This window comes from Rhododendron vialii, chromosome 6a (genome assembly GCF_030253575.1).
Source record: "Rhododendron vialii isolate Sample 1 chromosome 6a, ASM3025357v1".
Classification (NCBI taxonomy): domain Eukaryota; kingdom Viridiplantae; phylum Streptophyta; class Magnoliopsida; order Ericales; family Ericaceae; genus Rhododendron; species Rhododendron vialii.
The window spans coordinates 38,668,415-38,684,145 of NC_080562.1; the positions used below are offsets into that span (position 1 = coordinate 38,668,415).

The 15,731-nt window shown below is 37.2% G+C and overlaps 2 protein-coding genes across 4 annotated transcripts in view; both read left to right on the plus strand.

Moving 5' to 3' along the window:
• Positions 1-13,712, plus strand: part of LOC131328834 (uncharacterized) — a 76,915-nt gene extending 63,203 nt beyond the window's left edge. For 2 of the 3 annotated variants that reach the window (XR_009200555.1, XR_009200554.1), the window contains exon 7: positions 13,652-13,671. Coding sequence is in view for 1 of the 3 variants with exons in the window: in XM_058361775.1 (XP_058217758.1) it covers positions 13,652-13,697 (46 nt within the window). In the remaining 2 variants the exon portion in view is untranslated. Of the gene's footprint in view, positions 1-13,651 lie in introns of all 3 variants that reach the window. The other variant, XM_058361775.1, reaches the window with a different exon arrangement.
• LOC131328833 (uncharacterized) lies at positions 993-7,779 on the plus strand. The gene is made up of 13 exons (XM_058361766.1): positions 993-1,532; positions 2,416-2,528; positions 2,638-2,694; positions 3,552-3,647; positions 3,728-3,798; positions 3,946-3,988; positions 4,227-4,307; positions 4,390-4,449; positions 4,680-4,730; positions 5,229-5,326; positions 5,448-5,496; positions 5,846-5,890; positions 6,517-7,779. The coding sequence occupies exons 1-13, from the start codon at positions 1,193-1,195 to the stop codon at positions 7,009-7,011; spliced, it is 1,599 nt and encodes a 532-aa protein (XP_058217749.1). The 5' UTR covers positions 993-1,192; the 3' UTR covers positions 7,012-7,779.
• Positions 13,713-15,731: the final 2,019 nt, after the last annotated feature.

Sequence of the window (15,731 nt, forward strand, 5' to 3'; positions counted from 1 at the left end):
TAAAATTTACCAAGTTGCGAATGAACTGGCCAAACTGAGTAATATTTTTCTTGTTTACTTATAATAAAAACGCAAAAATCGTTGGACAACTGAAAGCCCTCCACACTCCACAGAGAACAAAATTGTATTTGACTTAATCATCCCCATATGGGGCTGCTTCATAAGAATTTTGTTCCAATTTTAATGGGCCCTCCTAGTAAACAATTAAGCCCTGTTCCGCTAAACACTTTTTTTTTAAAGTATTTTTTATTCTTAATCAATTTTTTTTTGTATTTGTTAATTTCGCGTTAAACTTTTATGAATTATAGATTCATCTCGACGAGACGAATCGATTTTACCTAAATATTTTGGAAAATATTTACTTTTAATCCAAAAAAAGCTACTCCTTTTCTACTCATTTTTTTTTTCTTTCTAAAAATTGGTTATTTTATTTGACTTTTCAACTTAGGTACAAGTGACTTGTCAAAATAAAAATAAAAAACTGAGGTACAAGTAAGTTGGCCAAAAGTGATAGTTTTATTTGCTACGTGTTAATTATACAATAATAATGGAGTGGCTTCCGACTTTTCGTACTCCTCCTTTTTACTAACCACACTTCCCTTTTTGTTTTTATTGTGAAATTACTAAAAATGTCCTTAAACTTTGTAAAAATATCATTTAAGTCAGATAACATCATACCAACAAAAAGAAGGTAATCTTGCCATTTTTCTATTTGTTAACGCCACTCTCTTTCTTTTTATTAGGAGAGTTTACTAAAACAATCTTACACTTTATGATACAAAATAAAGTGCAATAATATTTTAATAAATAAAGTGCAATAATGATTTAGTAAATTTACTTAATAAAAATAAAGAGAGTGGCGTTACTAATAGGAAAGTGACAAAATCAGCCGTCCCAACAAAAATAAAACATTAAAGTGGAATGATGTTTTGTAAACTTCATCCCCTAAAAACAAAAAGAAAGATTGTGGTTATTTGTGGTTAATAAAAACGAGTGCGAAAGTCACTGGCCGAGAAAATATTGAAAAATTCTTCAGCATCCAACCAAATCGCCGTACAACTGAAAACCCTAGACTCCACAGACAACAAAACTGACCCCTCTGACCCTGCCCACGTAAACCTCCTTCTCCGACCACTCGGTGAAGGAAACGGTTTGACGCAACGCTCTGTCAAATCGCTTGTATTCTACTCCAATGGAAGTCGAGGGCTTCTTGTACGACGCCCTTAGCCCTCTCTCCCCCTCCACCGCCGCCGCATCTCCCTCCGGCCAGCCGCCTCCGCCGCCGGTCGATTCCGAGCCTTACGCCGTGTTTCGCAATGAAATTTCCCTGTCCGCGGCCCAGCCCCACTCTCCCACGGCCGCCGCGCCAGATTACTTCTCTCTTGACCTGGATAAGGATGAAACTACGGTTGATTTGACTCCGGTTCGGTCGGCGGCTGCGACTCCGGTTAAGGAACCGGAGAGGAGGCTTGAAGGCGGTTGGTTTAGGGCCAATTGTCGGTTCAGGAGCCCCATGCTTCAGCTCCATAAAGGTATATACTATATATGTGTGTGTGTGTTCTGTGGCTATAGTACATCCCATTCGAATTCAAGCTTAAAGTTTTGATTTTTAATTTATATTATTGATTTTGCTAATTTTCGATATTGAATGTGTGATGAGTTTGACCTAAATTAATTTCTTAAAAGACCTGGTATTATTTAGCTCTGCATCAAAAATTTTGGGTTAATGAGAGAAAAAAAGAAAGCATAAAAATTTGAACTGAAGTTTCAAAAAGTTTAAATAGGACGAAATTACTGAAGTTGCAACACGTTTAGATAGGATGAAATGTACACAACTAAACACAGATTTTAGTACAAACTTTTTCTTGGTCTTTAGTAAACTTTTTTAGACTTTCGCAATTTTTTAAACTTTCTAGATTCATCTCGTCAAGACAAAGGATTAATCTACAAACTTAATGCAAATTTAACAAAAATTCAGAAAAAAAAAAAAAAAACTAAATCACCAAATCTTCTGGAGATGGGTTTAGGCTCTTCTGGGGATTCAAGTAGATCTTAAGGTTCCCTTTGATATATATTTTTTGGTTTTAGAGTTTTTGAAACTCGTTTTCAGCTGAATATTTCTTCAAACAATATCAAATTTTTTAGCGTACTTTCCCTGAAAGCTGTTTTCAGATTCGCAAAACTTTCTGAGAATTTCACTAAAAGATTGATACTGTTTGACAACAATGTTTTGGTTTTTAAAATGGCAACCAAATTATCCCCAAGTTATTTGAGCCTGTTTTGTTTGAGTGAGTTCTAGGTGATTTTAAGCTTCTGTAATGAATGTAATGGGTTAGAGAATTGCTAAATTTGTAGTTCTATGTTAATGCATTGGAAGCATATCCTTGTTGAATTGACGAGTCGTTGATATTGCAGAGATACTGGATTTCTGCAACTTTCTCTCACCAACTCCAGAAGAGCAAGCATCACGAAATGCTGCAGTACGGAGTGTATTTGATGTTATTCAATATATATGGCCCAACTGCAAGGTCTCTCTCTCTCTCTCTCTCTCTCTCTCTCTCTCTCTCTGTTTGTGAGCAGGCGGACAACCTCGTACCACAGTTGTGACACGTTATGTCATTGTTTTATTGCTTGCAGGTAGAGGTGTTTGGGTCGTTCAAGACCGGGCTGTATCTTCCAACTAGTGATATTGATGTAAGTCTATTGCTTCCTCCTAGTTGTTGTATGAACTTATCCTCTTGCGGAAACTATTCCCATCGTTGTTTATGATCATTGGTGCTGTACTTTATCCTTCTCTCACAACCTCTTCATTATTATTAGTTGTGAGCAAGATTATATTGTCTAGGTCATGTATAGTTTAAATCTCTGCTTTGTTTATAAGGTCATGCTATTTGCCTGAATAGGTTGAAGTAGATATTATGCTGATGAGGGATAATTGAAACATATTTCCATGCTCTTCAATTTGTGAGACGTTTGGACAGAGATGGGAAAGGAAAAAAAAGAGACTTTGATCATTGCTCGAAGGGCTTTCATCTCTCTCCACCTAAGCTGTGCAAGAAAGGCCAAAGCCAATCCCTTGGGACATTAAAGTGTCAAGTGATAACAGGCATGAGAAAACTACATCATTTGGAGTAGAGACAATTTGACATAGCTGTTGGTTACTTACTCCTGTATGGCAGAATGTCGCTTTATGGAAATTTATGTGACCAAAGGCGCTTGATTACACTGGAGAATGTTTTTTGTCATGATTCATGATTCTCAAGAACTTATTGTGTCAAACTTAATTAGATTGCAGAGAGTAGAGCATTTCTTTTGCTGACCTGATTTATTACTTGCCATTGTCCATTGGGACTAATTTTGCAATCTTTTTCTTGAGGAGAGTATTTCAAATGCTATTTTTTTTATGTTCACTTCAGATATACTTTCCTTTTACCATGAAATAGTAAAGAAGTTTTCTTTCTACATACTTGATTGTTGAGTTGTGAGTTGATTGTTATAAAAAAATTGGTAATTAATCTCTACAATAAAGAGACCCAATTTGCAAAATCTAGGTTGTGATTCTTGGATCAGATATTAGAAGTCCGCAAATGGGTTTGCAAGCCCTTGCTAGGGCCCTATCTCAAAGAGGCGTTGCCAAGAAGATACAGGTGAGGCTTATTTCACAACTAGAGATAGCCCATGAGCAACTAGAGATTTACAATGACGTAAATTTTGTTCAACTTTTCAGGTGATTGCAAAGGCACGTGTGCCGATCATCAAATTTGTAGAGAAGAGAAGTGGTATCGCATTTGATATAAGGTTCAAGAGTTCTTAATTTTCCTTTTAGGCAATGCCCTAACTGTTCCTAGGTTTACCTTGGCTCTCAGGTCTATGATCTCTTGACGAGATGCAGTAAAATATCAAGTTGGTTGTCTAACTATATATGTTTGGTATCTTTTGTCACAGTTTTGATGTAGATAATGGACCAAAAGCTGCTGAGTTCATAGAGGTTTCTTTTGACGTCTTTCCTTCTATAACAGTTTGTTTCACTTTGCTTGTTTGACATGTAAATAGAAAAATACGCATCCACTCACACAAAAACACATTTAGTTGATTGTACGCGTCCGATACTTGTCAAGAAAAAACAGAGACACACTTATCGTGGAAGTTTTGGTTACAATGTACATGGGGGAGTTCTTTCTATAAAGCGTATGCAATTTCTAATACATGCGTTGCGCTCTTTTCAGGATGCCGTGTTAAAGTGGCCCCCATTACGGCCATTGTGTTTGATCTTGAAAGTTTTTCTGCAGCAAAGAGAGTTAAATGAGGTGTGGATTTTATTTAGTGCTTAATTTCCAAAAAACTTTTCCTTGTGAATGGCCTAATTTTAGAGAGAGTCTCAATATACAGGTTTATACAGGTGGAATTGGTTCGTATGCACTCCTTACCATGCTCATAGCAATGCTACGGGTAATTGAAATGGAATTGCTAATTATTCTGCTGATCAGACCATACACGGCCAGATTAAAAATGTCTTTTGGCTTACTTACCTCCCAAAGAAATGTCTTTTGGGATTTAAGAAGTCATTTCTGTTCCGTCACATGAAAATTTTAGTTATGTTTTGTGGTTCAAATGATGTTTTGGTATGCTTTGATTTTTGTGATTGTTTAATTCTCTGTACGATGCATTTGGTAATGCAGAGTCTCCATGAGCAGCAAGCTGCTCCAGAACACAACTTGGGAGTTCTGTTGGTATGTTTTCTGCTTTACTATGACGTGTGTACTCTCATATAGGAGGAACAAGAGAGATACTTTTGGAAGAAAACCCGCTTATCTTAAAATAGTAGAGCTTTAAGATGATGCGCAATGCATAGGCAGTGTTCTAAAAGGCGGCTGCGCTAGGCAGCGGGTTGCCGCCATGATTTTCCCTAGGCGGTTTGTTTAGGTGCTCAGTGGGCTAAGTGGAGCTAGGCGGGCGCCTCGGGTCTGGACTCTTCAAAAAAAAAAAAAAACTTAATTGCAAGGCGGCCTAGGCAGTGGGTCGCCTCCCAACTAGTGCCTAGCGCCTTTTAGAACACTGTGTATAGGAACAATGTTTTTTGGCAGATCATACAAGTCAACAAATACCAAGTGTAATATCATCACGACCATGGAGTGTTGTTTTCATTGGTTGGCTGTTTTTTTGTGTTAGTAAATGAAGTAAATATCTATTTCTATTGTCTGACTGGATGAGTTTATTTTTGGATTTAGGTTCATTTTTTTGACATTTATGGACGCAAATTAAACACATCTGATGTTGGTGTGACTTGCAATGGGGAAGGCACCTTCTTCTTGAAGAGTGCAAAAGGGTACAACTTTTTCACGTGATGCCAATAGTGCCTTGTTTAGCTCCCGATATAGAGTTACATTGTTCAAATTCAGCAGTACTTGATTTTGACCATTGTGCCTGGGTTTTGCTGCCTCTGTCAGGTTTACTGTGAAAGGAAGGCCGTGTCTTATTGCCATTATGGACCCACAGGTAACATATGATCTTCATATTTCAGTATTTGTATTTCCTGGTGGAACTTTGTGGGAAGTCATATATCTGTCTGAATGACTATTGTCTTTAGCGGTGATTATATCTATGATTCAATCTTGAGTTGTTTTCAATGGATTGGCTGGCTACACCCAAACCTTCTCTGCACTACCCTGTTTGTCTTTGAGAGAGGTTGGGGTCACCTCTAATCCTCAATTGTAGTTTGTTCAGTTTGATAGTTTCTGCATTCGGATCGAATAAAGAGCTATCCTAACTGGACATTAACCTTGACCTGTAAAACCATCAAATACTTTTCAGGTCTTTGACTAGAGATATTTTTGGATGATAACAGGCTCCAGAAAATGACATAGGGAAGAATTCGTTCGGCTATTTCCAGGTTTGATCTCCATGAGTTCATTGTGCTATTTCTGTAGCTTTTATTCCTTGAATCATTTCTGTTGGTCTGCAGGAAGTTTGTATACATTAATAACGTGGTGTCATTTGATTGTGGTGATGTGAGCTATATATTGAGGATGTGATCTGCCAATTAAAAAAAAAAAGAAGGATGTGATCTCAAGCTCTTGATAATCCATCGCTGTTGTGGAAATAAATTATAGAGAGGGCTAAAAGGGTGGAAGGTATAAGATATACTTTCCTTGGGCCTACTGTAGATGTCTTGTAACTACCAATCTGGAAGAAGTTCCTCAAAATATCTCTAATACTCCTGTTACCTTGGGAGTCCATCACTTGCAAAGAAGCTCGGTTGACTTGAGGTTAGAAAGATGGTGTACATGGCTCCATTTTAGTCCCTGATCTAGCACAATGCATGGCACCAACCACATCACTTAATGTGGCCCAAAAACATGTTGCCACTAAGCAAACTAAGGAACCAATAAGTGTTGTCAGTTATTGGGTCTTTTGGTTCATCTTTTTTGAGGAGGGGCTTGAGTTACACCCTTAGTTCAATTCACAGTGCAAGCTAAGTTAAACTGAAACTTTGTTTCTTTGCCTTTGCTGCTTCAGGTTAAATCAGCTTTTTCCATGGCTTTCTCAACACTGACAAATGCAAAGACCATCTTGAGCCTAGGCCCCAACCGGAGCATTTTGGGTACCATAATAAGACCAGACCCCGTATTATTGGAACGAAAAGGAGGGTCTAATGGGGATATGACATTCAATAACTTGCTACCTGGAGCAGGAGAGCCATTGCAGGCCAATTTTGACGACCAACAGGAAATTTACTGCAATTGGAAATTAGATGATGAGGAAGAACCACTTCCCAGAGGAAAATTGAATTTTGATGATGGAAGTACACCTTCCTCCTCAGGAAAGAAGAGGAAGGCATCTAAGGAGGAGAAGCGTGCTAAGAAGGTGAAAGAAAATGGGGAAGAAAGTGGGTCGAGGAAAGAGAAGGGTAAAAAGAAGAGACGGTGGAGAGAGCATGGAGATGGGAGTCAAAATAACAACGGTTTCAGTCGTTATGGTGGGGGTCGGTCGCCGTGGAGTCGGACTTCTTAAGTTTCCATCAGCTTTTCATGTTTATGTTGCAAGAAGCTTCCCACTACCCTGCTACGAGTTCGGGGTTTGCTTGCTTCAGATTGCCGCAAATTACCAACTATCGAAATTTGCAGTGATCATTGGACACGTAAATGCGTACCAGACAGGGTTGTTTGGCTTAATAAGCCAAATTGCTTTTTATTTTGTCCTTATTCAATTTTTTTTTTTTGCATTTGTTAGTTTTTCTTCAATTTTTTTTGGATTATTGCTTTGTCATGACGAGAGGAATTTAAAAAGTAAAACATTACGATAAAAATCCAATTTTTTTTTGAATAAAGACGAAAAAGAATTAGCCAATAAGCTTTTTTTTTTATTCAAAAAAATTTGGATTTCAATCGTAATCTTGTACTTTTTAGATTATTCTCATCATAACGAAACAATAATCAATGAAAAATTGATGAGAAACTAACAAACACGAACAAAATTTAAATAAAGACAAAAAAAGAAGCCATTTGGCTTCTTAGGTCAAAGAAGTTGACGCTAAGCCGAAGGCTTAAGAGTGTGGATGCTGGTGTCTACAAAGGGATAATACAAGTTGCGGGAGTTGATGCTAAGCGGAGGGAGTTTGAATCGTAGAGAGGTGTTTAGGCTGTTTAGCTTTTCTTTCCTTGAAATTTTGATTTTTTCATTAAATTGTTTGAAATTTTGATAATTCAAGTTGCGGGAGTTGAGATTTGTTCTCAGTATCTATTTTAACAGTATCATTGTTGTTTCAGTGTTGCTACAAAATTACCGGAGAATTTTTGTATTTATTGTCTGGCACCATTGTTTGGGCAAGAATTTTGAATGTGGTTGGGGTTATTTTGTTGAAGGTCTTGAAAAAGAGAAAAAGGAGGTTTCTTTGCTTTGAGAAATTTTTTTTTGACTGAGTTCCGGGAACAGTTTTTATGGAGGTTTATTGCGACCGTCCGAGTGTTTTGGACGGTCCAAATGTTAATGAAATTTTTTTGGGAAAGAGTTTAACTTTTATTCGGAAAAGTTTCATTTAAATCCGGACCGTCTAAAGCTGAAATGGACAGCCGAGATCGCACGGCTCCATGAATAAGCCAACCTCTTTTGTTTTTGTTTGGTGTTGATGTTTCTTCATCTTCGGCTTGCTAGCCTTGCCTAATTGCTCACAGAATGAGTTAAGCCAAACTAAAGTAAGCCTTCTGCCTAATTTACTGATTGTTATGTTATCAAATGCAGGTGACAAATGTGTTTCTATGTTATGAATGTGATAACAACAATCAGTAAATTAGGCAGAAGGCTTAACTTTAGTTTGGTTTGGTTTAACAACAAATGATTAAACTATATGTCCCAATTAACCACAAATCTAACTAGATTTTAGAAATGGGGTGCTAGTTTCCGACTTTCCGTGCATACGTGGCTCGGCCGTAATAACTTCTTCGGGTTTGTGTAAACTAGCGGACCGATCAACAAGTGGGGATGTTTCCTCAAGCATGAGCAAACCTCTCGAAACTGGTTAGGAATGAGCGCCACTATTCCAGCCTTGATCCAGCAATGAGGATGACACAAAACTCGTAAAACGTTGATTCAAAAGACAATAAACAAGGTATTAAACTTTACTTAGTATTTTGTTCTCCTCCCATAATTGATCATTTTTCCCACCACTATGAGAAAGAAACGATCAACCTATCGTACTCTTCTAGTGCAATAGGATGCTGCATTCCTCTCTGTCGCATTTTTACGCCCAAAATAGAAATCATGGAATCATCCATTATAATTAAGTTGGGCTTTAATTTTTGACATGGGATGAAATGTCTATAGTGAACTTAACACTAAATCCCCCAGTGTCTTTACTAGTATTTTTCGCGTGTCTATCACCCGTTTCTTCTATTCTGCCTATACATGACAGTTGCAACTTGGATGTTAATACAGTTCTGTACCGATCGGAGACTCGGAGTTGACAAAAGGGGAATATGTGAGAACTCAAATTAGAGACCATAAGTTTGATGAGGCACTTGGCTTAACTCATCCTAGCTACCAATAAATTTACTCTTCAGAGGCCTCCAAATTCTGGATTGGGGATGGTGCTGTGCACTTCTAGACCATTGATCTCGGCAATCAACGGTCCGGATTGTCTAACGGTTGGACGGTTGAAATTACACACAACATTGTGCGATCCGGACCGTTGATTGCCGAGATCAACGATCCGGATATGCACAACACGATACCTCAGAAAGAATCCTATGTAGTCATTAATTAATTTTTTTGAACTCCAGTATAAAGTGGAGCCAAGTTACTGCACACAACCAATTTTCGTGTTTAATACCCGCCTGATATTTGCTAATGTTTTCACGAAATAGTGTCCTATCTCCTTTATACCAAATACTACATGATTCCCATCCCACACAGGCTAGATTAGAAACTAAGCTTTAGTTTATATTAGTTTTGCTCTTGTATGATAACTGCCACCCGAAATGGGTGGACGTAGCTTTATCAACTCGATGTGATTTAAGATGCTTGCAAAAAGTTAAAAAATAAAAAATATACAAGCCAAAAATCCCCAAAAAAATTAAAAATGTCAGAATCCCAAAAAAAAAAAATAGTAAAGGCCCAAAAAAAAAAAAAAAAAATCAGTTACCCACCATGGGTAATTAATGTTTTTTTTATTTTTATTAATGGTTAATTTGACCACGAGAGGGGATTTCAACCTAACTAAATAAAACTATTTTAGAGATGTCTACAACATTATATTTAATTTTGGAATTTTTCATTGTTTGTTGGTGCTTAACCTTTTTCATTTGAATTTAATAACGTACTAGAAATTAATGCAGAGATCAATTTTCTCTTTTTGAAAACCTAACTTCTAAAGAATGCAAAATTACTACCGCACCCGAAATAACACTTAATCTCATACCGTTGCAATATAATTTACTATTTTTGTAGTCTACCGCATGTCGTGTCCCGCATAGGCAATGTACGAAAATATAAGTCCCTTTATAGGTTTTAACATTTTGATTTTCGAATAGTACTTTAAACTCGAATCACATATAATTCACGATAAAGAAAAATAGTTTCCTTTTTGTTTTTTACAGTAGTAATGTCTATGAAATTGAAGAAATTTGTACAAGTGAAGGAAATCAACGAATCCTACATCGCCCAATTAGGATGGACTATACTTTTTGAAAATAATAAACTTCAGTTATGTGTGTGCCGGACTCAATGAAGCGGACTTATAACTGAGTGGGGCATTAAAGTAGCTTCTTTTTTTTTTTTTGTTGCTGTTGCTCCTAGTACGACATGTCGACCCTTTAATTTTTTTTTCCTCCAACAAGCCTGGTAGTTGAGGATATTAACTGCCAATTTTCGAATTTGCATGGTGATTAATAAATTTTTTTGCTGATTAAAAAAAAAAAAAAAAACAAGCCTGGTAGTTGACGAAATAAACTTCAGTTATGTGTGTGCCGGACTCAGTGAAGCGGACTTATATTTGAGTGAGGCATTAAAGTGGCTATTTTTTTTTTGTTGGTGTTGTTCCTAGTACGACATGTCAACCCTTTAATATTTTTTTTCCTCCAACAAGCCTGGTAGTTGAGGATATTAACTGTTAATTTTTGAATTCGGTAATTAATAAAAAAATTTGCTGATAAAAAAAAAAAAAAAAGCCTGGTAGTTGACGATATTAACTGTCCACATGATTCAATTTTTAATCCTCTAAAATAAGTCCTCGTTAGCTTTTATCAATTTCCCAGTGATTAAAGTTGATCCTTCTTCACTTATCAAAAAAAAAGTTGATCGTTCTTTTACTTCTTACGTAGCAGTTTGATCTTTTTACTTTTGATAAATGATTTCCCCCTCTAAAAAACCCTAATTTTCCATGATTTACACTCACTCTAAAGGTTTCAAATCAGGTTTCAAATCGATCACAACTAAGAATTGGATTAGTGAATTCTTGTTTTTGGGCTGTTCAAAGTGAATCTGCGAAGACTGCAATGGGCTTTTTCCTTTTATCTTAATTTCGAAGTTATTTGTTGCAAGGAAAAAAAAAACCGTCAAAGAGAGGAATATAAGGCAAAGGCATAATTTACGTCCCACATAGGCTAAATTTGAAAAGAAGCGTTACTATATAAAATTTTGCCTATCATTGATAATTGCCATCCTATATGGATGAGCTAGCCTTATCAAATATTAGTACACATTGCATTGTTAGGCCTTCGACATTGGCACCCCACATGGGTGGCCTTGCATTAACTATTGATTGCTATACTAAAGATTGAAGTCCCAGTTACCCTCCATGGGTAACTTACTTTTTTTTGTTTTTGGGGTCAATATTCCATCAATGCCCCCTTAACCCTTGTTGCCCGTTGTCTTATGGTTGCCACTATGTCCGGACTAACTTGAGAGTCAACATCCGGGCCGGCCATCTGGCAAAGTTCAACGTCAAGCTCTCAAGCATTAGAGGCGATTCATATAATTAATTTCCAGGTTAATTAAGAGATTAGATAGAGATATTTGCTTATTTCTCTTTCTAGTATGGTTTCAGACTAGAAAATACTAGATAGAGGTAAATATTTGCTTTCTCTTTCTAGTCTATCAGTTATTCGGCTTTTTCGATATATGTTACTCCCAACTTTTTTACTACTTGCAGATCAAAAAAAAAAAAAAAAGCTTTTTTACTACTTGAACAATACATCAATGGATAGAAAGATCAAATTTTGTCTAACCAAAGTAATTAAGAAATTTTAAAGATGGAGAAATCCTCCATTAGAGGAGTCGAATGTGATAAACTATTTTGGTTTAATATTTACCTTTAATTCTTCAAGTTTAGAGTTTAAACAGTGAAATGTCTTATTCTCTACCTAGATATCTATAATGGCCGGCCATGCTTCTTCTTTTTTTTTTTTAATTTTATTCTTGGAATATAGATAAAATCTTGGCCAAGTGACTTTGCTTATTGTATTTTATTTATGGTTTCTTTCAGTTTGTTTAATTGATTAATTGTATGACTATATATATCTTTCATTTTGCTAAATGATTTTCTTGAATATATCTAAGACGGGTATTTTCTTGAATACCCAGAGAGTATTTTTGATGTGTGTAAATTGAGCTGAAATCTTGTCTTGCCAAAAAAAAAAAAGGAAAAGGAAAAGAAAAACTCTATTTGCATCAAAGTTTCTCGGATGGAATATGATACACTTGCCTCAGAAGGAATCCTGTGTAATGATTAGTTTTTGAACTCCAGTATAAAGTAGGGCCAAGTTACTGCACACAACTAATCAATTTTCGTGTTTAATACCCACCCTGTTATTTGCTAATGTTTTCGATTGAAATTTGAAGAAGGGGAGTCTTGGTGGACTTAGCTTTATCCACTTGATGTAATTTGAGAAGATTTCATTTCATGCTTGCAAAAATAAATAAATAAAATAGAAAAGCCAAAATTCAAAAAAAATAGAAAAAGCCAAAAAATAAAATAAAAATCTGTTACCCACCATGGGTATATATATATATATATATATATATATATATATCTATATATATATATATATATATATATAGAGGAATTTTCAAGTGAGGGAACAAAATGAGCGACTTTTATTTTCCGATCAAATTTTGAAAATCCAAACCGTTCGATGTGTGCAAAACGTAATTTTAAGGGTCCCCGCGAGAAATCAGCAAAAAAAAATGCAAAGCAAAAGAGGAAAAGGGTGAAAACGTGAGTGCTCCTCTTTGTGCATCGGTAGAGTGTGGCTGTGCACTGTGTGTGATTGTTCTCGGTGAAAAAGGGAAAGTTATAGGGCAGCCATTGATCCTCTCAACCGAAGCAAATTTGTGGCAGCTTGTCGACGATATTTGGGGCTGTTTTGATCTCAGTTTTGGGCTTTCGTTTCCAGCCGTGTTGGAGAGTATTTGGTGAGATCTTTCCCTAATTATTTGGTTGTAGTTTGTTGGATAGGGTGTTTGTTAGATTTTGATCTCTTTGTAAACTTTGGTGATAGTGGTAATTTCCCTAATTATTTGGTTTGTAGTTTGTTGGATAGGGCTGTTTTGATATTTCTATTCAGGTATATATGTATGTTTGTAGTCTGTGTGCCTGTTTTTAACAAACAATTTTGGAGGCGGTTCACATTTTTGGTTTCTTCCTTTGGCTTACTCTAGCTTGTTTGTTTACATGGTTTAGTATATCTACGTGTAGGGGATGAGTTGGGTAAGGTATGAAGTTCCATGCGTCTCGTTATGTTTGTTGGCTGCTCATTACGTTTGTTAGCTGCTCGCTGGTTAAAAACTAAGTAACCCATCTTCTTTGGAACTTCTCCAACACCTCTTCGGAATTGCTCCAAACTGGTACGTCTCTCTCTCTCTCTCTCTCTCTCTCTCTCTCTCTCTCTCTGCTTCAAATGCTTATGAACAATCCAAATCATGTAGGGATTTGTGCTTCAAATTAACGGTGGCTGTAAATTTCAAGTCTTCACTTTCCCTTTCGATTTCATCTCAAATGTGGGTATGGAGCAACACCGCGAATAAGAATGGGGTTTGATTTTTATTTGATCTCAAAGGCTAGGGCTTCTTTTCCCTTGAAATTTCTATTGAGTATTGCCAAATCGTGTTTGTCTTATATCATGAATAGGTTTTTGAAAAGGCTTATTTGTTTGAGCAGGGTGTTAGTCCTTGGTCCTCCTCTACGGAGAAGTCACATGACATAGAAATCATATCCCCAAATCAATCTCTCCTCACTATTCTGCAAGTTTGGATGTTCAAGCAAAGAAGCAAAAACTGAACCCATGGAGCAGAATGTGCCCCAATGTCTTTCCAAGGCAAAGCTTGCATGCACGTTTTGCAAGGTTGCTCAGGAGGGGGATAAGAATTGCTTGATTCATGTACGAGCTCTCTGGAGGTCTCACTTGTTACTTTTGGTACAGATTGTTTTCTTGCAGCTTCCGTAATGATTCTTTGTGTTTTCGTGCGTGCATGCATGCTTGATGCTTCCAATGCCATCATGTGCACTCTCTATCATGTTAAGTAAAATCAAATCAAGCAGAGTTTTTGGTATGTGTCTTTGCGACTTGTCTTCCTGCTTGATGTCTGTTGGGAATGCCTTGTATATGCCTTGTATTCTTTAGTCCCACATTGGTTATCTATGTTGTTCCTATTTATGTAGCCTATTATAAATAGGGCTTTTGGGGAACTCCTAAAGAATCATCTCTTGGGCTTTCATATTGTGGCCTTTCTAGAGTAACGGATAATAGCCGGCTCTTTGTATCTCTTCTTCACGTTGGTTAGTAAATCCTCTCTCTCCTCGCCCGTGGACGTACCCAATTTGGGGAACCACGTATATCTTGTGTCTTTGTGATTTCTTGTTTAGTTTTAGTTTTTCAATTTCTCGTTCTTAGCTTTGCGTTCATAGCGTTCGTTACAACAAACTGGTATCAGAGCCTTAGGTTGCAAAAACTAGGGTTTCGTTTCCGATTGTGGCTATGGCGGCTAAATTCGAGATTGCGAAGTTTGATGGGCAGAGCAGCAGTTTCAGTCTTTGGAGAGTAAAGATGAAGGCTTTGTTAACCCAACAAGGATTGCACAAGGTTTTGTTAGGCAAGACTAGTTCTGGAATCAAAGTGGAAGATTGGGATGATACGGATGCCAAAGCTCTGAGTTCTATTCAGTTGAGTCTGGCAGATGATGTTCTTCGCGAGGTGGAAGAAGAAACTTCAGCAGCAGGAATTTGGCTGAAGTTGGAAGGCATATATATGACGAAGTCGCTCACCAACAGGTTATATCTCAAACAACGTCTTTATACGTTTCGTATGCGAAAAGGTATACCTGTTAAAGATCATTTAGACGAGTTCAACCGTATTATTATGGATCTGAAAAATATTGATAGTAAAATTGAGGATGAGGACCAAGCCCTAATTTTGCTATGTTCTTTACCACTTTCGTATGAGCACTTTGTTACAACCCTATTGTATGGTAAAGACACGATATCCATGGAGGATGTTAAGGCCAGCCTATATTCGAAAGAATTGAGGAAAAAAGTGTCAGGTGAGGGTGATGCACATGCGGAGGGTTTGTTTGTTAGGGGAAGAACAACAGAAAGGGTGGAGTCAAGTAATAGGGGAAGATCCAGATCATCAGGTAAGAAGAAGGGAAAGTGCAATTATTGCAAGAAACCCGGGCACTGGAAAAGTGACTGTTTAAAACTCAAGGAGAAGGAAAAAGAAGACCAGAAAGGGGGTAAAGTAATTGCTGGAATTGCTGAAAGTTCAGATGAGTCAGATAATGTGTTATCAGTTACAGAGGGCGATTCTCGCTCTAATACCGAGTGGGTTCTAGATTCTGGATGTTCATACCATATGTGTCCGCATAGAGAGTGGTTTTCTACTTATAAGGCGGTCAATGGTGGTACAGTTTTGATGGGCAACAACATGGCCTGTAAGACTGTTGGTTCTGGAACGATTCAGCTTAGGATGCATGACGGTATTGTTAGGACTTTATCTGAGGTTCGACATGTTCCGGATTTGAAGAAAAATCTTATATCCCTGGGTGCTCTTGATTCTCATGGTTGCAAATTTCTCGGTGAAGGTGGAGTTTTGAAAGTCTCAAGGGGTGCATTAGTACTGATGAAGGGTCAGAAGCGTGGTAACCTCTATACACTCCAGGGCAGTACAGTTATAGGTGCTGCAGCAACGGTTGCTTCATCCAAGGTTTCAGATTCAGACTTGACTCGTTTGTGGCATATGCGC